This window comes from Anarrhichthys ocellatus, unplaced genomic scaffold, assembly GCF_004355925.1.
Source record: "Anarrhichthys ocellatus isolate YVR2014 unplaced genomic scaffold, GSC_Weel_1.0 scaffold38, whole genome shotgun sequence".
Lineage (NCBI taxonomy): Eukaryota > Metazoa > Chordata > Actinopteri > Perciformes > Anarhichadidae > Anarrhichthys > Anarrhichthys ocellatus.
The window spans coordinates 3,243,910-3,268,659 of record NW_022280068.1 but is presented as its reverse complement, the minus strand read 5'-3'; the positions used below and the strand labels follow the sequence as shown (position 1 = coordinate 3,268,659).

Here is a 24,750-nt window from a genome sequence, read left to right as displayed (position 1 = left end):
AATCAACCTAATACCCATTCACACACTCACACATACTGCTGGCACACTTTCGGGAGCAATTTGGGGTTCAGTATCTTACCAATGGAGGACACGTCGACACAATGACTGGAGGAGCCGGGGATCGAACTGCCGATCTACTGTGAAGTGACAACCCGCTGTGACACAGCCACACCCAGAAGGTCTCAAGACCAAATGATCGTTACTATAACAAGGTGCAACTTAACTCTCTTTGTGTTTCTTCTTGTCATTCTCTCCGCTACTGCAGGCGTCAGACCGTGAGATGCAGTGGGTGATCCGTATCTCAGTGGTGGTGGTGGGTCTGATTGGCACTGCCCTCACCTTTCTGGACAGCAGTGTCCTGGTCTTCTGGCTTGTGGGGGTGGACATGTCCTACACCATCATGTTCCCTCAGCTGGTCTGCGTCGTCTTCTTCAAAGTGTCCAACGGCTATGGAGCTACGCTGGGCTACCTGATGGGAATCATCCTGAGGTTACTGAGCGGCGAGCCCCTCATTGGCCTCCCGCCTGCCATCCAGTTCCCTGGCTGCCGTATGGATGACGAGGGAAAGCTAACCCAGTATTTCCCCTTCCGCACCACTATCATGGTCACCTCGCTCTTGTCTATCCTGCTCGTTTCCTGGCTGATGTCCATCATTTTCAACAAGGGTCTATTGCCTGAGAGGTGGGATGTGTTCAAGATCAAACGCAAGGAGAAACCAACAGCCAGAGCAGTGGCCGACGAGAAGACCAATTCTGGTAGCGAAGAAGCCTCAGCAGCCAAGCAGCTCCTGGAAACCACCAGCTGCTGAAGAGGCTTACGAGGAGGGAGAGAAGATGGTGTACTGGCTGGAGGCGAACATGTTTGATCGTCTGCTAAGCAGGCGTTCACAGAGGGGGAACAATGGCAAAGGCTTGACATTGGCAGTATCACAGTGAATTTGTAGCGATAATATTTACATTAGCGGAGTGTGATCTGAGCTACTCGCACCCTACTTCATCAGTTGCCTCATTGCCTTCTACAGAGAATATATACAGTATATCATTATCATCATACATCACTGAAATGGATGCGCACAAAGTTCATCTGCCAAGCCATTAAAAAATAATTTTGCATTTGGATAAAAAAGGATTAAACAGAAGTTAAATGTTCTAAATAATACAACTTTAACCTCTTGTCCATTAGATACCCCTCCCTAAAAACAGACTTTTACATTTGTACAGATTTATACAAATACATTTTTTCCACATTTTGACAAATTGAGATTTGATTTTTGACAGACCTGAAATCAGTTCCCAAAGACAACTGTGCTGTGGCAACACAAAAGACATGTTTCACATACTCTCTCCAAAAACAGGAACCATCAAGACATCTGATTTTTCCTTTACTGAAAAATCATTCATCACCTAGACCAGCAGGAAACGTGTCTCACGGCTGTACTGCACTGCAGGTGCACCTAACCCCTCCCTCAGTGTGAACCTCCGAACGCCTGCACTGTCTGCGTGTTTCTGTGGCGCATTTGAGAAAGACATTTCTATATTTAACAGTTTATTTTAATATGATCTGTTCTTTTCCTTTATATAGTTGATCTGCTGCCTTAAGCTCTATTTCACTGTGATTCTTCTTTGCGTATTTGTTAATATTAGATCAATTCTCCCTTCACATAAAACAATTGCTTATACACCAATTTGATTTTGTTTTAGAAAGACTGTGCTCTTTTCTGATTTCCAAACTTCTTAGCTGCGTATTATCAGACACTTCTGTTTAGCAGCAGTCCACACTCCTGAAGATATATAATTTTTATTTTTTAGAAAAATGAATCTGTGTGCAAAGAGAGAGTATCACAGTTTTGTGAACATATCTAAGATGTGAAGATTCATAGTTACATGTGCATTTTCAGAGCAACGTTTACCTCCATTGCTCAAATACTGCTCCGTAGACACCATCAAGTTTCAGACTCTTTGTTTGTAAACCACCCAGGTACTGGTGACTAAAGTGTCCCAACCTGTCTGACTGCTGAGTTATGTCGCAGTGCATGGCTGGTGGCTTTGCTATGCAAGGAACATCAAAAATCTGAAAACGGCAACCAAAAGCACTTAGACAGAGGTCGCACAAACACTATTTAAATAATTTAAAATTGACTGTTTTGTCGTGACTAGCAGCAGGGAGAAACAAAACTGCAGAACTTGATCTCCCAGCATTTATCATCAGCCCATTCCCTTCACCTGCAATTTACTCGCATGATGAATGATTGAATGTAGCAGTTTTCTACAACTGCGTGGAGATAAAGAACGCCAAACGTATCCTTCGTGAGAGATGTGCCTTTCAGTTTGTCAGTGACTTTGAGCTGTATTTCTTTTTCTTCTGTTTTATACTATATGCAAAGCTGTAGTTTACAGTGGGATCACAGGATGTTTTTTTCTGAGCCTTATTGTAGTTTTGTTGTGCAAAGAGATTCCTGTTAACAAGGGATAGTAAGAACGCCTTTCTCTGCCATACTGTTGCTCACAAAATCACTGGAATCTGGTCTCACTCCACTGTCAGCGTTTATTTGCTGGTCATTGTAAAAGGGGTGTATACTCTTGACACTGTTCCAATACCTCATGGAGTGGTGATGGTGGCTCTAAGTATACACAACTTCAACCTATGATTCTAACTTCTATTCAAAGAAAACTGTATGAATGTCATTTTCCAAAGACTGATTGCACAGAACAAACTGCACAATGCATCCATCTTTTTTTGCGTGATTGTAATTTCAACCTGTATTTACTCTTGTATACTGTACAGTCCTCATCATCATGATTTGTATATTAACACTTTTTTTTATCTAAGCTGATTGCTATGCGTAGTGAGTTCTAGAAGAAAAACACAAAAGTGTATTTTATCTCAAGTTAGTGATGTTATTATAGTGAAATAAATTCACCTGCGTTTTGCAGAACATGAAATGTAATTTCACCTTCACACATGTTTAAATCACTGGGTGGCAGTTTATTTGTGTCAGTGCAGTGATTCTTACCAGCTGTGTGTTGTACACATATCACAGGAAAAAAGTATTGGCCATTTAGGATGAACACTCCGGCTTGATAACGTCTCCAGACATGATTTGATGGAAGAAAACTTGCCTGCAGTCCTCAGCAAGCCATCCACAATATAATGAAGAATGGCAACACCTTCATATTGAAGTGTATGTTTATTGTCACCCGTGCATTACACCACTTTTTGAAGAGAAATGTTTTGTTTTCCATGTGGGGTAAATCAAGTATCATTTATGAAAGTACTGAACAGTTGTAAGTTTTACAATATCAATTGGTAGTATATTGTATCCCCCAATATGTTTGTATACTAATATCCATGTATACAGAACTGTTCACTCTTGCCACTTGGCAAGGTCCCTCTTTGTAATCAATTAATGGAAAATGGGTGATGTTCTGTCGGAATAAAGGCTGAAACTAAATCACTGTTTCTTTGGGGTCTTAAGGATCTTAGTGGCTCATGCAACTTGTGAGCCTACCAAAAATGTATAAATTGTTTTCCCAGGCATCCAAATAACTTAACTGGTTAATGGCGACCGAGCTTCTCAAAAAACACCGGGAGTAAATTGGAACACAATGGCTGGACAAAATAACAAAAAAACAATGACGCGAAGTACATAATACACATTAAATGCTTTGTATTGGTGATTAGAGAAGCCATGGAAGGTGCGTCATCCTCCTGTTAATGAAACTGCACTTTGGTTTGTTGAGAATTAAAGTTTCCACATGATTTAATAGTGTTGGCTGTAAAATAGTTAATATTCCTTGCACCCTGTCCAACCATTCAGAGCATGAGACTGAACATTTTTCATGAGATTTAGTATTACAGCAGCCCATAATGCTCATGATGGGCTAAATGCAGAGGTCAAATAGAACCATTAATAAAAACTGCTGATGTGCAAATTCTCTCATGTGACCAAGTTACCTTTTAATAGTTCTGTTGCAACAATTTGACACAAGAACGACACTTGTGCTTGGCGCTAAGCAACCAGCTATGTTAAATGGCTTCAACATACATCGCCTACTTGAGGCTGAGCCTGGTACACACTCTATTGGGTGAATATTAGGCTCTTCCCTTTTGTTCAATCATATTCAGCTTGAGAAGATATCACTGATATCTGGCTTATCCACCATTGCTTAACTCTCAAGGACAAAAAAAGACCAAACGACCATGCTCCAGTTTTCAGATAAGTAAGATAAGTTAACAGAGGATTGGTTTGGCTTTTTTCAGTAATGGATCAAGTGGTAAAGCTCTTTGGTTGATTGGTTGATTGGTTGGTGATGAAATGCCTGGGCAGCAAAACATACTGCTAGATGAAATATATTGTCATCTCTTGTTAAAACAACAAGTCTTAAAGCTGCCAGTTCAGTGGAGGAAAGGGGCCGTGCTCTCACTTCATTCTCAATCTATTTATAACGGGTGGATGCAATCAACATGCAATGGTGTTTCAAAACAGAGGATACTGTTGCTCTTAATTATAGCAGCTCTTTAGCTAATTGGTATATCATTGCAGATGGTTTCGCAGAAAAACAAATGTCACACCACATTAAAAAAATCTTTTCACGGAACAGTCGAGGTTAGGGTTTGAATATAACTCTAAATCATAAAGATAATAACCGAACAGGAAAAAATACCAGATTTTTTTATTTGTATTCTTTTGTAATTGTAACGTTAGCTAAATAAGTCCTCTCTCTGGAGGGTAAGTCGATATTGTTGTTATTAATCTGACAGCCATAAAATATTTACTGTGTGATGCAGAATGTTAAGAAGTGCAATATAAAGTTACCTGAATGTTATTTTGCTAACTAGATATGTAGAGCTATGTTAGCATGCTAGCCTATTTGAAAACCGTCCTTCAGCAAGGGCACTGCACTGTTATGATTCAGCTTTAAATCTATTACTCAGGTATTTTTATTTTTCCATTAGTAAAGGTCAGACAACATCCTCTTTATAGACCAGAGAGCTATGATTCAATGTCATGACCAGTCTACTCCTTTAGTTTTCAGGATTTACTCCATTCTCCTCTCTAGTTCTCTAACCTGAAAAATGTCTCTTTCATTTCATTAGTCTCCTATCCCAGTGATGCGCATGTGTCCCTGTTCACTGGTCTTCAGCAGCTGGTCTGTCATTTCATCCACCCTGGTCATTTGAGAACTGACATGTACGTAAGTCTTCAGGCCAGGGTCTGGAGGAGGGAAACACACTGATGCCATCTCCCCTTTAGGGTAAGAAATCCTTTTAGAAATCCTCCCAAACCAGCCCCTCTTATTGGTCACAATACAATACAGATTAGACGTTATCTCAGTTTAACTGATCAGTACTGTCTGCTCAATGCTTTTAAATGTAAAAAGACACAACTTCTGCTTATGTACAGGAACTAGATGTAAACATCGGGTCAATACATGTTCCTGTTTCTCTCATATCTCTTACTGTTTCCCATAGCATCAAATACAAAGCAGATCCGATTACATGACTAATCTACAAAGAGAGACCATGGAGGACGATGCATATAATAACACAATCTCTTCATGCTCCTGCAACGATTGTCTTTTTCTTTTCATTGCGATTAAATGTTTCTTGAGATGAATACACAAAGTCTACAACCAAAAGCACCACTTGTTTTTTGAATTTGTCAACAACAAAAAGTACATTCTAGAAAAAAATGCAATACAAACAAACTGCAGGATAATGTATATAGAATAAGATTAACAAACCAAAACCATCACAACCATCCCTCCTGAACACAATAACAAACACACATTGGGGATGTTTGCTGTCAGATCAATGCAATCAGAAAAAAAATACATCCTTAACACACATACTGTATAAACAACCACATACACACCCACACAATGAAATGGATAGGTTTTATAAACTCACTTTGAAAGGCACGGGAAATATTTGTCTTGTCCTGTGGAAAGAAAGTTGACACTGGTATTCTGCAAAATGCTGGATTACTTCGATGGCAATGGTTGCAAAGATGTGTAAATTGCTTTCTGCAATATCTACGCGTGCATGCTGTGGTATGGTTACGGTAAGGGAGAGATTATCGTTACATTTAATAAAAGTGACAAGAATAACCGCAGGTCTGTGACTTAATCTCAAAAAGCATCCCTGTGTCCTTTAATAGACTGAGAAGGCAATCGTGGTTTTGTGTGTTGGACTGTTGGACTACCGGGCTGGATGTGTGTGTGTGTCTTTGTGAAGAAGATACAGTTGAAGGAAAAGACAAAAAAAAAAGCAAAGCTTTGATTAAGTCCTGAACTCCTGGGGAGGAGAGGGGATACAGAGGCATGATTTCACAATCACACAGCATGTGCACGACCTCATTTTCTTTTGGCTCTATTACATAGCAGTTAGGCATGTGTATCTGCTAAGAGAGGACTTGCCAACACTGGCACTTCAAAGTGTGCTTGATATGGCTCCAACAAAAAGAGTTGTGGCTACCGGTCTATTTGGATCTGGTTATCCCAGTATATGTGTATAATATAGTATATTATAATAAAATAAGTAGCTAAAAAGTCATCGTATAGTATACCGAAAAAAGGCATACAAAAGTCATAGTATAGTACAACTAAATGACCAAAGTCACAAAAAAAATCATGATATAGCTAATTGGCTCCAAAAGCAATCCCCGTAGACCCCCATGTTAAAATATCCAAATTTAGAGGAGATATATAAGATGCTTATATATAAGATGCTTATATCAGACAAGCGGCCGGTTAGCTCAGTTGGTTAGAGCGTGGTGCTAATAACGCCAAGGTCGCGGGTTCGATACCCGTACTGGCCACGAGTATTTTAGTTGGAAATACAACTCCATCACACTGCGTGTTATTTTCCTCATTGTCATACCTTTGACAATCATAGTCTCTCTGCAGTCCTGTAGTGTTTTCCTTTATCTTCAGGTCATCAGACAAAGGTGTCATTGGGGTTCCATGGTGTAATGGTTAGCACTCTGGACTCTGAATCCAGCGATCCGAGTTCAAATCTCGGTGGAACCTGAGTTTTATACCACACATTTTTACAATGTGTGATTATTTTACCTGTTTGAAAAGAAATGCAAACAAAACTTATATATGTACATATTTGTGAGAGGCAGAAGTTCCATAAACATTTGACAAAATAAAGGTTACTATATTGATCTTTTTATTTTGATATACAATATCACGGATCCCATTTTCCTCACAAAATAAAGCACTTTGCAAACATAACTGAAATGTAAAAGTCTGCTTAACCTCCAAGAGTGGTTGAAGATACTTTATTTAATACTACTACCAAAATCCTTTCATTGTTAAAAATCCTTTTCTATTCATTTGTAGGCGCAGTCTGTTTCTAAATCGGTTCAAATGGCTACAAACAAGAAGTAAACTCCATGTTCTAAGTGTAAAAAACCAACACTTGGAAGTGTTTCTGTTCCGTATTTGATCCCAATCCTCACCCATGGCATTTTGGGGTCATTTTAGCCAGAATGGGGGTCTTTGTTATGAGGAGGTGCTGCAGTGTCTGGCACTGCTGCAGATATGCAGATCTCTGGCTGCAGGAAGCTCCATGGGATCAGTCTTTCATTTTTTTCTGTCTTTTCTTTGATGCTGCTGCCCCCTTCTGGTGGGACCTGCTTTCTGTATTTCTAGGAGCAAGAAAAAGGATGTAAATTTAAAAAAAAACAAAAAAAAAAAAAACATACATGCATACCTTCTCAGTTGCTGTGCATAGAAAAACGGGTGCACCCACTTCGGAGTTTTGTCTGGTGTCTCTGGATGAAGTATGACCACATCCTCCTCTTCACTGTCAGATATCTCAACCACATCTCCTGTAGGCCAAAACAAAAATTAAACATACTGACAGAATAATCACTTATATCACCTCAGCTTAAATATTAATCAAATACACAGTATATATACACATCGGCGTGCTGGTTTGACATCAGATTCCAACCTGTTGCATCACTATCAAACTACTTTTATGTTTGTTAACAATATTTTCCTGTCCTCTTTAGAAACAGAAACCCTACCTATATAACTTTTACTTGACATAAGATTGTTTTTGTTTTTTAAGTTAACAGACCTCTGCTCGCTTCCTTTTCATGCTGTTCCTCTTCCATCTTTGTAACCTTTTCCTCCTGTTCTTCATCACTGTTGTCACATTCTTCTGCTTCCTCTTCCTCCTCCTCCTCCTCCTCCTCCTCCTCCTCCAGTCCCCAGGTGTTCTGCAGTCCCTGCCCTACCTGACCCACACCTGGGACGGGCACCACAGGGGAACGCACCCTGGTATGTACGGTTAAGGTGCCACAGTGGGTAAAATATGGCAAAGTGACGGATAAAAAGATAGACATTCCGGTAGGTGCTGCCGTTATTGCCGAGTTAAGGATACATCTGAGGTGGAGCCTCGGCTTTCTGGACGATGTCTTTGGCTCTTTCCGTCACATCCGTCATCTCCACTGAGGTCTCGTCTATTTTCAGTGCTGTGATTCGCTCCTGTGGCATGGACTCCGCAAAACCACACCTACCACCCTCCTTCCTGGAAAATGTAAAAATACAGAGTTCTTGTATATCTTCTAACGGCAACAACAGAGGTCAAAGTGTCCACTTCCACAATGCTGACGTGTGGTTATGTGATGTCACTGCTCACCTTGCTTTCTTGTCGTTCTCCAGGGCTTTGCTGAGGAGCTCTGTGATTTCAGACACTTTAACGCTGGCTATTTTACTGCATCTCATAACCTTCAACAGCACACACAAAAGATATACTGGTGTTAACATTTTAGTATTTTTTTCACGTGAATAGGTTTTTTCTTTTTGTTAAAACTTCACTTGTGTTCATTTTATCTTTTGTGTGTGTTTTACAGAGCACCTCGCCCAGCAAACACGGGTGTTTGCGAAGCTCCACAGTGAACAGAGTGACATTATTTTTTTAGAAAACAATTGATCTCCATCAAAATCAAACCAAAATCAACAGCGCAGTATTATCATGACTCTTTTTACCTGCTCTTTAAGCAACATGATGCCCCCGCTGGACTGAATGGAGCAGATTTCTCTGTGTTTGTTCATGGCGATCATCAGCAAGCCGTCCATCACCCGCTCCTCCCGTTCACAGGGGTCGACCAGCAGGTAGGTTCTGCAGAGCGAGAAGGAAGAACAGAAGAAGAACGCTTGCTATGATGAAGGGTAACGTTCATCCAATGACTGCCGAGCTTCAATTAGTCTGCTGGATACTTTTATTATTATAATAATCAATTCTTGTATACACTTAGATGCCAGTTTATTAGGTACACCTAGCTAAAACTATTAGTTTTTGTTGAAACTGTTTTAGAGAGGCGTCAATTCAACTGTATGATTCATTTGTAGGACGTAGTTTTGGGTTAGGGTTGAATATTGTTGAATACACATGGGTGAGCGCCCCTCAAATAAAAATCTTACCTACTCAGTACTTTGCACAGAAAAAGATTCCGTCTTGTATTTAAATGTGATGCCTTACCCTTGTTGGAAGAAGGAGAAGCTGACACTGATGGGCATGTGGTAGATGCTCAGAGGAATAGGGTCTCTCTCCTCTGGACTGTACTAAGGGAGCACAGGAAAAAAAACTGAATTACAACCACAAAGTATGAAAAATATGTGGTGCAACATAACTGAGGTGTTTTTGTTTTCACAGTAAAAAAAGATGTATTGACGCTGACATAAAAAAAAAAAAAAAAAAAAAAAAAGAGTGGCCACTGTGGAATTAAAGCAGGACATTTGGCACATTATATTCCCTGTGAGCATCATCAAAGAAATTCAGATAACGGAGCAGTTTGGTGTTTGGAGTGTCAGGCTTTCCCCAGTAGATTCAGCGATGCAGAGACACCACCTGCTGCGTTTGTTGCCGACTCACCACTGTGACTTCATCTCCCTGGATGCCGACATCAGGACGTCTGAAGTGGCACAGAGCGGTGATGGCAGCGATGCTGGCAGCATCCATCAGGTTCCCATCATGATTCAACATGTGAACATCCACTCTGATCTGCCACACCTGAACACACACATCATCATTATACGGTTCTTCTCTCTTTTCTTTTCTTTTCTTTTCTTTTACGTGTGTGTCACCTTTTCTCCAGACACCACACACAGGGACTCAGTATCAATGCACTTGGAGTTCCTCAAGCATCTCTCCAGCTGTCTGTTTAACTTCACTGACAACTCAGACTGTCTGGAGAGAACAAACAAAACACCACAGATGATTTACACTCTCTGCACAAACAGTTGGAGCAAATGAACTATGTCTCAGACACAGTTCTAGTTTAATACATAAAAACTAAAAAGGTTTTTTTTCCTCACCTGCCTTGTTCAAATGCTGGTGAGGCCATGGGTGACAGCTCGATGTTGAAGAACATGATTCCCTCGTTTGGTCGATTTTCTTTAGGAGTCACCAGCTCAGATGACACCTGGGCCATGACCCTGAAGAGTGCAGCACATTGATACTCCATTAACACAAAAAATATATAACTTCACGGTGTTTTTAAATTTAAAAAAATGCATACGAGTGTGGGTGCATGACATGGGCAAGTGCTCACTTCAATTTTGCACAATATCAGTGCCAAGCATTGTTTATCCCATCCCTTTATTTTAACGTGTATTATAAACATGAAAGTTTATGGGAAAAAGTTTATAAAATAATGCACAAGACATGTTGAATTCCCAATCTGATAGAATGGTGCAAAAACAGAAACGCTGTATATGAAGCTGTCAAACTGTACAGCAAAAAAATCCTTTATAGCCAACTCTAAGGTTAATTGAGCAAAGTTTGGGGAAAGATTCATGAGGAGGGTTGAACAGTAACGGGGTGAAAAAGCTAAACACTTGACTTTACATATATCTAGCATTAGCTTCACCTGGTTTTTCCCAGATCCACAAAGCAGCATCCATAGTCAGTCCCAAATGTGATCTTCATCTTTCTGTAGTCGTAGGTCTGTCGTCCATCCAGACGCTGCAGGGAGACGACAGGTGAAACTTTAACTAAGGACAACAAAGCCTCCAAAGCAGACATTGATGAACCAAACTCACTGAAGAACTTTCTATTTCCAATTTCACTGTAGTATTTGGTTATAGTTTCCGGCGTGTATTTAAGGAATTCACGAGACACAGAAAGCTTATTTATTCTACATTGGTATGGTTTTCCGTTTGTGCAACATGTATTTTGTCGTCAGTTTTATATTTAAGTGCAAACTTATCAGAAACCAGCTCACCTTTTTCTCTTCGATCGCTTTGAGCAAGAAATCCCGCTCGCAGTTAGACAGCGGTGTGTCCTTCATTCTGAGGGTTCTTGGGTGACTGCAGACAGATTTCAATAATGTAGTTCACAACTGCACTGCTGACAAGCATGTGGCCACCATAGAAATGTTCTGAACTCTACCCCGGATGTGCATACTACATGCCATAGTAAAGGTTGGGGTAAATCATTTTCTTTATTTGACTATTTCGGAAAGATTGTACATAATTGTTATTATGTTAGCATATTTGTGCTTGTGTTATTATGATCCAGATATTCGTTAGCAGTATATGACAAAGGAACATTTTTAGTAGAAAGTAAGCTTTTACTTTGAAAGGCAGCTGCAAAGTGAATTTCTGATGCCCTAAAGTGAACTCGTTGTTTGGGGCTTTCAAAGTTCTAAATATTTCCAGCATTTTATTGAGTAAATATGAATCCTGTTGCTAAAGGAGTTTTTGGTGACTGTATTTTAGAACTTCAATGACAAACTGAGTATCGTGGATAAAAGGTTAAAAACTACATTTCAAAACAACACTACAACTAAATGGTGCTCCATAAAACGTGAAGAAATATTTTTCAGAAAGGTGGGGAATTTATTCTATATCGCTTCAGTTGTAAATGTAGTTTATTCAGAACGTATCTCATGCAAAATAATAGCAATATTGGAGTGAAATGCCCCTACGAGTGTTATCTATTCCGAGCAGCCCCCGGTAACGCTCTCATCTCCGCTAATATTTTGCTGCACATGAAGGCAGCATTCACGCTCTCTAGCCCTGCGCAATGTGCGCATGCGTCATGCCCATTTGCTGGGGGACTTGCTCGCGCTCATCAACCGCGCACCGTTATCCGGGGCCAAGCTGTCATCTACGTTCCATCCTCTCCAGCCGAGAACCGTGTATCTGTACACGGCGGGCCTCGGTGATCCTCCGAGCAGGAGAAACGCACAAGATACTTACTCTGTAGAAAAAGCTGTTATCAAGACATTTTCTCTGCAATTGACAAGAAGCCGCAAAAGGTTTGTTTTGTGTGCGCTCATTCATTCTCTCCCATCGCACCCCTTTGCGACATTACTACTAGTTCAGCAAGCTAACCGTAGCTGTCCAAACATTTCTTCAGTCTAAGCCCATTAGTCTACCGTTAGTCTACTAGATGAGCTCGTGTTATGCTAACGTTTGCGCGATGTGCACTTAGCATAGCGAGCTAGGTGTTGCAGCCAGAGCCATTTATCTACAATACGATTGCCGTATTTTAATTAATTACGGTTATAATCTGTATGGCTTGGCTGTGTTGTGCTTTGAGTTGCTCTCTACATGTACAACATAGTGGATATTGTTGCTGTATTATTGTATTCATGTTTTTCTGTTTCCTGATCACTTGATTGGTTTCACACACGTCAAAAGACACTAAGACTGGTATATTTATAGAAATATTAAGCAATGTGTATTATCCTTTTATAAATGAAAATCATTTGGAATATTTTCCAAAACTGGAATGATTATGTCTGAGAGGAATATTTCATTTGCACTGTTTAATCTAAAACTGGTGTATTAACCTGACTGTGCCTCCTTGTCACCATTCACCTAGTTCACTGTCCCTGACATTTTATAGACATATGGGGTATGAATGCATTCAACTAGTAAAAGGTTTGCCTCACATGGTTAATTTTACCGTTGAGGTTGCCATAAAGTGCACTCTGCAAGAGCCATGCTCTCATCTGTGAAGGTAAATGGCCCTTTGTCATCGTAAAGAAGCTGAGCCTTCATCAAAGTATTGTGCCCCTTTAGCAGGTACTTCTTTTATTGACGCAAATTAAAGTCATTGGTTGGAATAGAAGAACCAAGAACTTACAGTTTTGACTCTAAATGTCACTGGTTGAGAACCACCGTTGACTCTTGTTGAAGTCAAGAAGCCAATTCATTGATTAATCCACTGCCACATGTGACCACCTCATACATTAAATATTAGGATTGTGTGCAGGAAGTGTTCCTACTATCAGAAACATGGGATGTGGCCATGATTTCTTACAAACTGTTGCATTGCTTGCATTAAGACCAAAGATGCAAATAACTGAGCCACATTCTGATGCTTTTTAAGACAAGATGTATTATTTGTTCATCATCTCTCCCTTGTGTTTACCCTGTTGATCCCCGTGCACTCCGTTTACCTAACAGAACAACAGCAGCATGGGAATCAAAGTTGATTAAGAATGAAGGGGAGCGTGCTGCTGTGCCGTCTGCACTGATGCTTTTTCAATTCCTGCTGCTCTCAAGCGGAGTAAGCAGGTGCGGCCAGCTCGATAGGTCATTACAGCTGTTGTTTGGTGTCACAAAAATCTGAATTGTACCAGTAATCACCAGGTAGGGTTTCAAATGCATTTTAGGAGACACACAAAAAGATTCTAATACGATGCGTCACAAATTAGGACTAGTAAGAGTATTTTAGAAAGAGGACATATTATAAATCCAAAGACGCTTGTATTGTACAGATGTTAGTGGCATCTGCTTAGAAGGAGTCCGTCTTTTTGATTTAGCTGGTGGGAATGCGTTGCCGCAGAGAAGGGTCAGTCTTGTGAGATAAGGATGTGATCTGAGGACACAGGCCCTACATCAAGTAACACTGTGTTCTAATGTGATGGCAATCTCTTTGTTTTTTTCTTTCACCCTCTTATCCTTTCATCCTTTTACGCACTTGTGATTTCTATTTATATCATTGATGTCCACCTCCCCCCGGCGCACACACCCCTTTCCTCTCCATAAATAACATCTCACACCTGCCCCCTTCCTCCCATCCCTTATCCTCCCTCACCCTCCTCACACCGTGCTCATCTCTGACGCCCTTATCGCACACTCTGTTCACCCGTCTGCTATCTCTACCCTCCCCCTACAGATGAAGCTGGAAAGGGGTTGGATGTGGTGCATGCTGCTCCTGTCCTCGCTGGCTGTGGCGACCCAGGAGACGCAGTTGGACGTTGATATTTCAGACATGGATGAAGATATGGGGTTGGACGAGGAGGAATTAAAGGTTCTGATGGCAGAGGAGGTGGAGGTGGAGGAGGAGGAGGAGGAAGCGGAGGAAGCAGCGACGGTGATGGATGAAAACCTCTTGGATGAGACAGATGGCACAGCAAGTGGGAAGGCTGGAATGGATGCAAATGTCTCCTTCCAGGTCAGAAATGGGTCATAGGTTAAGTAAAGCTCATTTGTGATGTTGAAGTGTGTCACGGCTTTTTTGGATTAGGGGAACGTGGCCTGTAAAATAACTTCTAATTTATGTTTTTTTTTGTTCCGCAGGTAACATACAAGACTCCCATCCCGACTGGAGATGTGTACTTTGCAGAGACGTTTGATGACGGCTCTTTGGAAAGGTAGAGCCTGACAAATCTACCCCCCAAGGGTGGCTAAAAATACAGCGTAAATGTTTAATTCCTGCTCGGATAGATGAGCCTCCGACCCCAGATAAACTTACACAATCAGTGGTTGTATTGTGTTCACTTGTTGATGTGTGGAAGCTGAGGGTTTTGTGATGTTCATCTCCATAGTTGGCAGCTCTCAAAGACAGTGAAGGGGGATGCAGATGACGACATCGCCAAATATGACGGTTTGTTCCTTTTTCTTCCCGCCCTCTTGGCTTATCTAAATGTGTGCGTACGAGAGCTTGTAGAGAGGCACAACTGGCTGTTTTTATCTTTACTTCGCACAGACTCACTGTTCACATGTATGATGTAAATAAAGATATTTAGTCTTATTTTTCTTTGGGCAACCATCGCTACTGTATAACACTTTGCAGCGTCATTACTGTGATATGAGGTCCAACGCCCCAGTTGGACTTTAATGTAGACGACACTGAAGCCGCCTCAAGCAGAGATTCTGCGACCACACCGTGATAATAAACGTTGAACGTCTCTGTCTGTAGGGAAGTGGGCTGTGGAGCAGCTGAAGGAGAACAAAGTTCCAGGAGACCAGGGTCTGGTGCTCAAGTCCCGGGCCAAACACCACGCCATCTCCGCAATGCTGAACAAACCCTTTGTCTTCCAGGATGAACCTCTGGTCGTACAGTGAGTTCAAACACACACACACACACACACGTGAAAACATTTTTTTTTTTAGTTCATGCAAGTGGACTTTTTTCTCCATGAGCTACAGTGTTTCGTGGATGGATAAGTGTGTGACTTAAATCTTCTTATTTGCACTTTCAAGTTAACTAAACCATGTGAAATAATGTGACTTGTTAAGTTGTTTTGTTGTGTTCTGGTTGCAGGTATGAGGTGAATTTCCAGGATGGCATCGACTGTGGTGGAGCCTACATCAAACTGCTTTCAGACACTGGCAATCTCAATCTGGTTGGTATACATGTCGTCATTCTCCCTGGCTCTGTTTATGTGTAATGTTTTAATGTGCACAGGCCATTTGATGGGCACGTCTATCAAAAGCATCTTACACTGAAGCAAATACTGAAGATACCTTGAACTGAATCTAAAACCTTCAGAGCATTCCTCCTCTGTCTTGTGTACACTCTTTTAAAATGAACTTTTTTTTTCTTCACTTAAGGAGCAATTCCACGACCGTACATCGTACTCTCTCATGTTCGGACCAGACAAGTGTGGCGAGGACTACAAGCTGCACTTCATCTTCCGCCACCAGAATCCTCTGAACAAAGACACGGAGGAGAAGCATGCCAAGAGGGCTGATGTCGACCTCAAGAAGTTCTACACTGACAAGAAGACTCACCTCTACACTCTGGGTACAGGAGAATATATACGTTTTTACATCTGTCTGAAATGTAATCGCTTACATACCTATCTCTGCCTTTTTTTATAAAATGTACATTTCTCATTTTGCTCACGTTTCCCCCATTGTCAGTCCTGAACCCAGACAACAGCTACGAGATGTTCATAGACCAGTCCAGCGTGAGCCGCGGCAGCCTGCTGCACGACGTGGTGCCTCCAGTCAACCCACCCAAAGAGATAGACGACCCACATGACTCTAAGCCGGAGGACTGGGACGAGAGGGCCAAGATGCCTGACCCCGAGGCTGCCAAGCCCGATGACTGGTGACCGCAAGCCACATACTAGTAGACAGTACAGATCCTGTTGCAGATTGGACCTAGTCATCAATAACTGTGTGTGTGTGTGTGTGTGTGTGTGTGCGCGCGTGTGCGTGTGTGTGTGTGTGTGTGTCAGGGACGAAGATGCTCCAGCAAAGATTGAAGACCCTGACGCTTTGAAGCCAGAGGACTGGCTGGACGAAGAACCAGAGTTTGTTTCCGACCCCAACGCTGAGAAACCAGAAGACTGGTAAAATGAACATGGTCACCAAACAAACCCACACCCGGCAGTTTGAACGATCAAGCCTGACCGCTCTTCTCTGTGTGCAGGGATGAGGAGATGGATGGAGAGTGGGAAGCCCCGCAGATTCCTAACCCAGCCTGTGAGACGGCCCCTGGCTGTGGGGAGTGGAAGCGTCCACAGATCAACAACCCTCAGTACAAGGGCAAGTGGAAAGCCCCTCTGGTGGACAATCCCAACTATCAGGTGACTATAGCATTAACTAAACCAGGTGTTTTGGGCTTTTTGGAGTTTTATTTAATTTCTCTTTTAGGAACTGTTTCTAGCTTCTTTTTTTTGTAGAGCACAAATAATGAGGTGCACGCTACAGCACTCTGCCAGTTCACTCTCTGTATTACTTGTAACACCTCTGACCTGTCCTGTTGGAGACGCTGTATGTTTGTGCACCAGCTGAAGCCACCATAATTGTTTTCCCTCTACATTCTTGTCCCCAGGGAGTCTGGAAGCCGCACAAGATCAATAACCCGGATTATTTTGAGGACCTGCAGCCGTTCAGGATGACACCTTTCAAGGCTGTGGGCTTGGAGCTGTGGTCCATGACCGCTGATATCTACTTTGACAACTTCATTATCACCTCGCACAAGGAAGTGGCCGACCGCTGGGCCTCCGACAGCTGGGGGCTGAAGAAACTGGTGGCCAGCGCTAACGAGGTCAGTGTGATGTTTTTGTAAGGAGCAGCACCCTCACAGACACTTACATTGTCACTGTGTGCATATAATTTACAGTATCTGTGTGAGAGAGGTTCACAAAGGCTCACTATTTGCTCTTGCTCTTGTCTTTCGCTCCTCGATCCCACCAGCCGGGGATTTTCACTCAGCTGATGATCGCAGCAGAGGAACGGCCGTGGCTATGGGTGATTTACATACTGACAGTTGGCCTGCCTGTTGGACTGGGTGTGCTCTTCTGCTGGCCAAAGGTACTGTGAACCTAATGAGGGATTTATTTATTGTGTTTCCCATCCTCAATTTATGCGAAGCACTCCAGCAGACCCCCTCTAAACCAGACTGTGATCCCATCTCCTGTTTGCGTCACAGAAATCAGATGACAACTACGTGTACAAGAAGGTGGATCCTCCCCGGGCTGATGTAGAGGAGGAGGAGGAGGAGGAGGAGGAGGATGAAGAAGATGAAGAAGAAGAAGAAGAAGAGGAGGCGGCAGCGGCAGGAGATGAGGAAGACAAAGCAGCTGAGGCTGCAGAAGGTGCTCCAGCTGCAGGTTAGAGGGTCAAACACACACACACTCTTCTGTTGTTGCTTTATTGATCAGAGTATTGGTCTTTTGCTACATTGTTCTAGACTCATATTTCTTTGTCCTTACTGTCATTACCGTTACTCTGTCTCCTTCAAAAGCAACAGAAGAGGAGGAGGAGGAGGAGGAGGAGGAGGAGGAGGATGAAGCCGATGCGGGAGGTGACAATCAGGAGGAGGATGATGAGGAGGAGGATGATGAGGATGATGAGGAGGAGGAGGAAGAGGAGGAGGAGGGAGAAGAGGAGAGCAAAGCTCCTGAGCGAACATTAGAAGAGGAGGTGGGTGTCGTGGTGAGTTATTCTTACCTGCAGAGCAACATGAGCTGATGGTGTTGGTAGAGATCTGGGGGTTCATGCACACACTAGGAATTAATACCTAGAACCAGGTCCTTGGATTTCATTAACCATACTCATGGCCTTGAATACATTATGTTTAAAAAGTTAGCTAAAATGTTGCCGTTTGGTGTACTGATACAAGGTGCAAAGCACCTCATGGACCTATAAATGCCCCACTTTCTTTTATCATATGCGCACACTCACACACACACACACACATGGTGAGCCAGTCTCTTGTGGCCTGCAGACAATACACTGAACAGGATCGTTCCCTCACCTCCCCTGTGTTGAGACTGTCTCACGTCTCGGACACTGTGCCCTTGTGTGAAATGTGCTCGGCTCTTTTTCTGAGAGTGATCATGTATTTCACTCTACTTGGCATTTAAAAGGCCTTTAATTTAATTAAATCAGTTTGATTTGACTTGATACAAAGTCAAGACACCCTGTAACATGAGGCGAACTCTACACTTGGATTTGTTAACATGTCGGTCATGTGAAAAATGCAAGAGGGACGTTTTGTATCTCATCCGTTAAATCTGCCTTTTTTTTCTTTCTCTTTCTTTCCGATTGTGGCCCCCAGTCGAAGGAGGGAGGAGACATCACTGAAGAGAGCCACAAACAAGCTGTGAGAAAGAGGAGGGTACGGAAAGACTGAAGAGGTGAACCCCACGCCTGCCGTCTCCTTTCTCCCCTAAATGCAGAGGAGGTGGAAAGGGCCGTCTCAGCTGCTGCTCCGCCCTCTCTGAGCAGAGCAGCATGCATTTCCTCCCAACCACCCGGTAGTCACCTCCTCGGCTACACCCATCACAGGGCCGCAGTCTCCCAAACCACATCCTGCATCCCTCGTCTCGTCTAGGCTCCTCCTCCCTGCCTGCTCATTGAACGATCAGATGAATCAATCCCATGGAGATTCTGTGCATTTAGATGTTTTTCTTCCTCGATCCTGAGCTTCCGCGCTTTCTTCATCATTCTTCTCTCCTCTAAGCCGTTGCTGTCACCAATGCCTGTCAGCCTGAAAAGGCCCACCTCTTCCACCACTGTTCCTGTTGAGGCAGTTTTCTTAAATACGACATGCCACTGATGTGCTTATTCTGAACCTAGGTCTGTTTCAAAGGTCTAGGTCTGATCCAAACACTGAATGCCTTGGCCATCCGTTGTCAATAAGACAAGATTCGTAGGTTTCTGCAGCAAACCGCTGGATATTAAACCTACCGAAAACACGTCTCATTCAGTCAGTACACAGCAGCGCTTTCCCAGAGTATCTAGACTAGCTGGAGTTCAGATCCAAGATTATTGCCTGGGAAAAACATTGACGATAACTCATATGTTTTATATTATTGTCTCAAGCTTTTGTAGATCATGTTCTTGCCAGATTCTGGCAGGAATCCCTGTTTACATTTGTTCGCAAATTGTACATTGCTCTTGAAAATAAAACTATTTAATACAAAAACTATATATCGATCTATCGATCTCTATATCTATCTATCTATCTATATCTATCTAGATCAATAGATCGATAGATATATATCTATAGATATATATATCTATATATATATATATCTATATATATATAGATATATATATCTATATATATATCTATATATCTATATATATCTATAGATATATATATCTATATATATATCTATATATCTATAGATAGATCTATATAGATAGATCTATCTATATATATATCTATCTATATCTATCTATATATATCTCTATATATCTATAGATATAGATATAGATAGATATAGATCTATCTATATCTAGATCTATATCGATCTATATATATATCTAGATCTATATCGATCTATATATATATCTAGATCTATATCGATCTATATATATATCTAGATCTATCGATCTAGATATATCGATCTAGATATATCTAGATCTATCGATCTAGATATATCGATCTAGATATATCTAGATATATCGATCTAGATATATCTAGATATATCGATCTAGATATATCTAGATATATCTAGATATATCGATCTAGATATATCTAGATATATCGATCTATAGATATATCTAGATATATCGATCTATAGATATATCAATCTATAGATATCTAGAGATCGATCTATAGATATCTAGAGATCGATCTATAGATATCTAGAGATCGATCTATAGATATCTAGAGATCGATCTATCGATCTATAGATCTCTATATATATATAGATATAGATCTCTATATATAGATATAGATATAGATGTATATATATCTCAACACTTTCTGTTGTGCTCCTGAAAGTTAATGTAGGATTAGTTGACAAAAGACCCAGAGAAAGGAGTGATCTTAGGTTTTTATTAAAACAAAAAACAGTTTAAAGACAAAGGTGCAGGGTGTCTACACACAAGACAGTTGGTACCAGGGCGTGTAGGTAGGGCATATTCATAGCCAGACAGAAATTGAAGAAATGATACTGTACACCTGTTAAAAATATCAAAATAACCTCAATAAATTACATCATATACAGTGTTTATAGCCTCCCATAATAATAACTTCACCCCTTTCAAACAGCACCACAGTCACTTGATGTTTACACATGAATTACTGTTTTCCAGACATTATTGAACTGGATACATTTAAAGGGAATGCAAATGTGTTCAGATTACATGACTTCATCTCTTTACACCCTCATTATTTTTGTACCTGATGCAGCAGAAGTGTTGGAAGACACACCCTCCACTCTGCTGCACACAGAGTACATTAGCACATTTTACAGTCAAACCCCTCCTCTAGCAGGTGGTGTACTCCAGGCCTGGCCGGATGGATCAATAGTACTCAAGGCCTCTTTACTGCTTGCAGTTAAAGGGGAAAGCATCCCTTTCTCCCCCCCCTCTTCCTCGTGTCTTTTGACTTATCTGGCCCATTTAGTCCGTCTGTCTCCCCTCAAACAGGATGAGTACACACAATGTAATAATGCAGGGTTTGTCTCCGAGTCAGCCCGGCTGCATTTATGTCCATTTCCTTTGTTACATTACAGTCTGGGCCACAACCCTCATACATGACATGATCAACTGAAAGGGTTACAAATACTTTGAAGTGCAAAATGAAAATCGTGTGTAATTGTGATTTTTTTTAAAAATTCAACCACTTGCAATAAAACATTGATAAGTTAAGATTTACACTTTTATGAAGTCTACATAACTTTTAGTTTCTCTGTGCTTTTACTTGCATTGTTGCCGAGCTCTCAATGGCACCTATCTAGTATCCACCTTCTATTATTAAAAAGTTCTCAGAAGCGTTATACAGTCTGTAAGTTAGTGACTATTGATTTAATGACATTTCATAGATTAAAAAGAACTCATACATGCAATCCAAATAAATTTTATTCTCAGTAATACTGTTCAGTTTGAGTGCTTTTAAATGGCAGAATACAGTCATGTTTCATATAGACATGACATCCAAGACCTACTGAAAAACTCAGATCCAGCTGATGTAGATAATATTTTAAAAAAAGAAATAAACCAGTGTTGAAATGAGCTTTATGGTCAACCAGTATTTGTAATATTTTTGATTTGTTTTCACCCAATTACAGGTCAGTTTGAGACAAGAACACTATCAGAAAGTTGGGAAAATCACAGAAAATCTGAATTGTCCTCGAACACAAAACCAAGCAGGTAAAGCAGAACTAAGAATTATTTTACAGATACTACTTTGACAGAGAGCATTAAGAAGAAACTCATGGTACAAATGACCCTTAACCGCTTCATATACATAGTCTGGTTCTGTATTTTGGAGAGGGAGCTGCTGCAAAACAGACCTGGGTCAAACTAACATTAAATTGATCTATTTCTGAGTCAGCGGGACATGTGACAAAGTCAGTTTATGTTTTTGATAATTAAATAGTTAGCTTCGACTCGGGTAAGTGGGCTGTAACGGTTACAGAAACCCAGGTCAGCTGAGAAAACAAACCCCTCTCCATGTCTCAGTGGTGGGTTCCCTCTCCCAGCTGCTGGCATGGGACTGTGTTTTTCTGAGGGTCCCTCACTTCCGTTTGCTCTTGGTGTCGGTGGTCTGGAAGACGCTGGAGGCAGACATGAGGTTCTCAATGTACTGCCCGAGGACTTGGTTCTCAGATTTTAACTTCAGGTTCTCCTCCTTGACTGCGTCAACCCGCGCTGACAGGTCTGGAACAAAGACAAAGTCCATGGTCTACTCGGCTTACGTTTTAAGTTCTGACAGTCCACAGCTGTGCTGGATAACATGTTTTTTTATAACAACAGACATCTGGTTGGTGACATTTAGCCTAGTGAAACTATTATGGCCATCAAGTTACTCTATGTAACTCAGATTCAACTAAATTCACTATCTTGAATTCATGTTACAGATATATTTGCCATTTTTTCCATAATTTTTGAGAATGTGAAAAGAAGATGGAGGGAGAGTGTAGGAGAGGAGATAAAGGTGTGTGTGTGTGTGTGTGTGTGTGTTACCTTCTAGCGTGTGCTGAAGTTCCAAAACTTGATTGATTAACCTCGTCTTCTCCTCCATCTCCACCTGGTTCTCCATGTCTCCTGCAATAGATACAAACGCTGATGCTATTCACATGCACTTGAAACATATTATCTTATTATTACATTATCGGACATAATGGTGTTTCACAAAGCTGCGTGTATGCAGACGCACCATCTATATCGCAGTTCATGATGAAAAGCTCGTTCTCCTGTTTAGTATACAGGGCTGCAGATCCACTGTCCACTGTAAAAGAACAAGAACAGACACTGTAAGCTCCATGAAGCAGTCATACGTCTGATTATAGGAGGTTTTAGCATGATGAATATTTCAAATGCTGGCAAAGACTCCTGCCATTATCTACTTCCCTGTTCATATGAATAACACCAATTACCTGGGGACCAGGGCTTCCCTGGGAAACTGTTTAGTCAAGGTGGTAAGAGGAAGGAACTAAGTGTGTTCACGTTCATCTTGTAAATCGAAAATAAATAAACTATATATTTTTTAGTAAGGGTGCCTAATACTGCACCGAGCTCCTTCATGAACTCATCAAGGTGGTAAGCCACTCGATCTAGATCCACCTTGTCCTGTGATCATTTAAGTTAGTCAATGATGGCCTAAACATAGTCACATTAAACAAAGAGCATTTGTTGTGTGAAATGGCACCCCTTTCTTTTTTAATTTGTCATTTCGTAAAGGTGTATTGTTTTACTATGTTAGCAGAGGAGACCTTTGTTTCATGCAAGGTGGCCTACCTCCGCTATAAATACAAAGGAAGCATCCTTGACTTTATATGTAAACGACATCCGTATTCACTGTGAACAGGAGCACTAAAACAATACTGCTTAGCTGGAATTTGCTAGCTAAACATGCTATACGTTGCTAAACATGGTTGCGTCTTTGTTTACTGTCAGTAAACTGGGTGTGAGATGATGTGGTGATGCTACATACTGGCTACTACAGCCACAAATAAACGAGCAACTAACGGCAAAATTACAGTCAATCGTTCGTGAAAAAACAACGTTACATCACATCGCCCATTCAGAGCCACAGATACATGACAGCCAGTTAGCTTCATCATTATCAGGACGTGTCCGATAATGGATGAGTGTACTTTTACTAGCCATGTCGCTAAGCTAACTGATGTCAGCGGTCTGGCTAGTTACACAAACTGAGCAACTACTTCAACACCCAATGTGAAGTCAGTTACTCGCCAAACCCAACCAAAATGAACTCGTCTGATATTCAGAGGAGACTCTTTGATAAATACATTTAATAACCAGACAACACCCAGAGTTATGCTACCGCTAACTGCTAACGTGACAAGCTAACTGCTGCTGCTAGCTAGCATTAGCTTCAAACTGCTAATGGAAAGGCTAGCTGTGATTTAGCTACGCAAATTTAATTTTACACAAAACATATGCCGGCATTTAGACTCACCTACTGCAGTAAATGTCTCCGTTTAGCGGAGTGACCCTGTAAACAGACTAGAGGCTATGTGGTGATGGTGAGGATAATGATGATAGCGACGTCACCGAGTGTGCGTGACCACACCAGCCGACGGGAGGGGGGCACACAAACACACGCACACACAGCGCACACACTTGCTGCAGTCCTCACAGATGATCAGGCCTTCAGTCATTCCCACTGCTATAATATCACATACATAAGAGACAGTCAGAGAGCAGCAATGTCATTCCCACCAGACCTTTGCATGTTTTTGTTTTTCTGCATCTAGATTTCTTTCTGTCCTTCTGTCTGTCTTTCTGTCTGTATGCATGAATGGAGTGGTTGCCAGCCTTTGTAAACATTAATATACACATGTCTGGGTGTAGTATTCTTGCAGTCTCTGTGTTGTCTCTGCTCGATCTGAGGAGTCCATATGCTGCTGCTTGTTAGCCAAACCAAACCCTGGGGAGACGGCTGCTGTAGTTAAAAGTCATCTATGACCAGTCTGCTCTCTCTCCATCTTTTTCTCACCCTCTCTTTTGCTTTCCTACTGTGTGTGTGTGTGTGTGTGTGTGTGTGTGTGTGTGTGTGTGTGTGTGTGTGTGTTGCCCAATCCCTGTGAGATATCACTGGCTAAAA

The 24,750-nt window shown here is 41.5% G+C and overlaps 4 protein-coding genes and 2 non-coding genes across 14 annotated transcripts in view; 4 read left to right on the top strand and 2 right to left on the bottom strand.

The window, feature by feature from the left end:
- The window catches only part of LOC116394202 (high affinity choline transporter 1-like), a 41,409-nt gene extending 37,958 nt beyond the window's left edge, over window positions 1–3,451 (top strand). For all 5 annotated transcript variants that reach the window (XM_031867103.1, XM_031867101.1, XM_031867104.1 and 2 more), the window contains one exon: window positions 266–3,451. In XM_031867103.1, the coding sequence (XP_031722963.1) occupies window positions 266–808 (543 nt within the window). In that variant the 3' untranslated portion in view covers window positions 809–3,451. The remainder of the gene's footprint in view (window positions 1–265) is intronic.
- A 3,295-nt stretch (window positions 3,452–6,746) lies between these two features.
- Window positions 6,747–6,820, top strand: trnai-aau (transfer RNA isoleucine (anticodon AAU)). Its single transcript has one exon. It is a non-coding gene; the product is annotated as a tRNA-Ile (tRNA).
- Window positions 6,821–6,959: 139 nt separating this feature from the next.
- On the top strand, window positions 6,960–7,031 carry trnaq-cug (transfer RNA glutamine (anticodon CUG)). Its single transcript has one exon. It is a non-coding gene; the product is annotated as a tRNA-Gln (tRNA).
- Window positions 7,032–7,173: 142 nt separating this feature from the next.
- On the bottom strand, window positions 7,174–11,391 carry exosc9 (exosome component 9). Of its 3 annotated transcripts, none has more exons than XM_031867196.1 (12): window positions 11,246–11,391; window positions 10,892–10,986; window positions 10,338–10,457; window positions 10,107–10,209; window positions 9,895–10,032; window positions 9,502–9,584; window positions 9,009–9,141; window positions 8,659–8,747; window positions 8,401–8,547; window positions 8,095–8,294; window positions 7,723–7,840; window positions 7,174–7,657 (listed from the first exon to the last, which is right to left on the bottom strand). In XM_031867196.1, the coding sequence occupies exons 1-12, from the start codon at window positions 11,309–11,311 to the stop codon at window positions 7,585–7,587; spliced, it is 1,365 nt and encodes a 454-aa protein (XP_031723056.1). In that variant the 5' UTR covers window positions 11,312–11,391; the 3' UTR covers window positions 7,174–7,584. The 3 variants fall into 3 exon arrangements, with proteins under 3 accessions (XP_031723056.1, XP_031723057.1, XP_031723055.1); XM_031867197.1 differs by having other exon boundaries at window positions 7,762–7,840; XM_031867195.1 differs by having other exon boundaries at window positions 7,174–7,840.
- A 692-nt stretch (window positions 11,392–12,083) lies between these two features.
- Window positions 12,084–19,694, top strand: clgn (calmegin). 2 transcript variants are annotated; one of them, XM_031867253.1, is made up of 15 exons: window positions 12,084–12,283; window positions 14,155–14,433; window positions 14,559–14,632; window positions 14,807–14,865; window positions 15,181–15,322; window positions 15,526–15,607; window positions 15,816–16,008; window positions 16,128–16,317; window positions 16,448–16,561; window positions 16,642–16,798; window positions 17,047–17,262; window positions 17,412–17,528; window positions 17,647–17,827; window positions 17,962–18,140; window positions 18,778–19,694. In XM_031867253.1, the coding sequence occupies exons 2-15, from the start codon at window positions 14,155–14,157 to the stop codon at window positions 18,850–18,852; spliced, it is 2,058 nt and encodes a 685-aa protein (XP_031723113.1). In that variant the 5' UTR covers window positions 12,084–12,283; the 3' UTR covers window positions 18,853–19,694. The 2 variants fall into 2 exon arrangements, with proteins under 2 accessions (XP_031723113.1, XP_031723112.1); XM_031867252.1 differs by having other exon boundaries at window positions 17,962–18,152.
- A 799-nt stretch (window positions 19,695–20,493) lies between these two features.
- LOC116394165 (short coiled-coil protein A) lies at window positions 20,494–24,261 on the bottom strand. 2 transcript variants are annotated; one of them, XM_031867033.1, is made up of 4 exons: window positions 24,107–24,261; window positions 22,837–22,908; window positions 22,644–22,724; window positions 20,494–22,337 (listed from the first exon to the last, which is right to left on the bottom strand). In XM_031867033.1, coding segments are annotated over exons 1-4 (297 nt in total). In that variant the 5' UTR covers window positions 24,108–24,261; the 3' UTR covers window positions 20,494–22,194. The 2 variants fall into 2 exon arrangements, with proteins under 2 accessions (XP_031722893.1, XP_031722894.1); XM_031867034.1 differs by having other exon boundaries at window positions 24,103–24,258.
- Between the last annotated feature and the right edge of the window lie 489 nt (window positions 24,262–24,750).

Coding starts and splice junctions, on each gene's coding strand:
- clgn (XM_031867252.1), top strand. CDS start 14,155: ATGAAGCTGGAAAGGGGTTGGATGTGGTGCATGCTGCTCCTGTCCTCG. Junction 16,009..16,127: donor GACTCACCTCTACACTCTGG/GTACAGGAGAAT, acceptor CCCCATTGTCAG/TCCTGAACCCAGACAACAGC. Junction 17,263..17,411: donor TGGTGGCCAGCGCTAACGAG/GTCAGTGTGATG, acceptor CGATCCCACCAG/CCGGGGATTTTCACTCAGCT.
- LOC116394165 (XM_031867033.1), bottom strand. Junction 22,725..22,836: donor CATGAACTGCGATATAGATG/GTGCGTCTGCAT, acceptor TATCTATTGCAG/GAGACATGGAGAACCAGGTG. Junction 22,338..22,643: donor ACTTCAGCACACGCTAGAAG/GTAACACACACA, acceptor TCTTTGTTCCAG/ACCTGTCAGCGCGGGTTGAC.
- exosc9 (XM_031867195.1), bottom strand. CDS start 11,311: ATGAAGGACACACCGCTGTCTAACTGCGAGCGGGATTTCTTGCTCAAA. Junction 9,142..9,501: donor TTCTCCTTCTTCCAACAAGG/GTAAGGCATCAC, acceptor CTCGCTCTGCAG/AACCTACCTGCTGGTCGACC. Junction 8,548..8,658: donor GAGAACGACAAGAAAGCAAG/GTGAGCAGTGAC, acceptor TACATTTTCCAG/GAAGGAGGGTGGTAGGTGTG.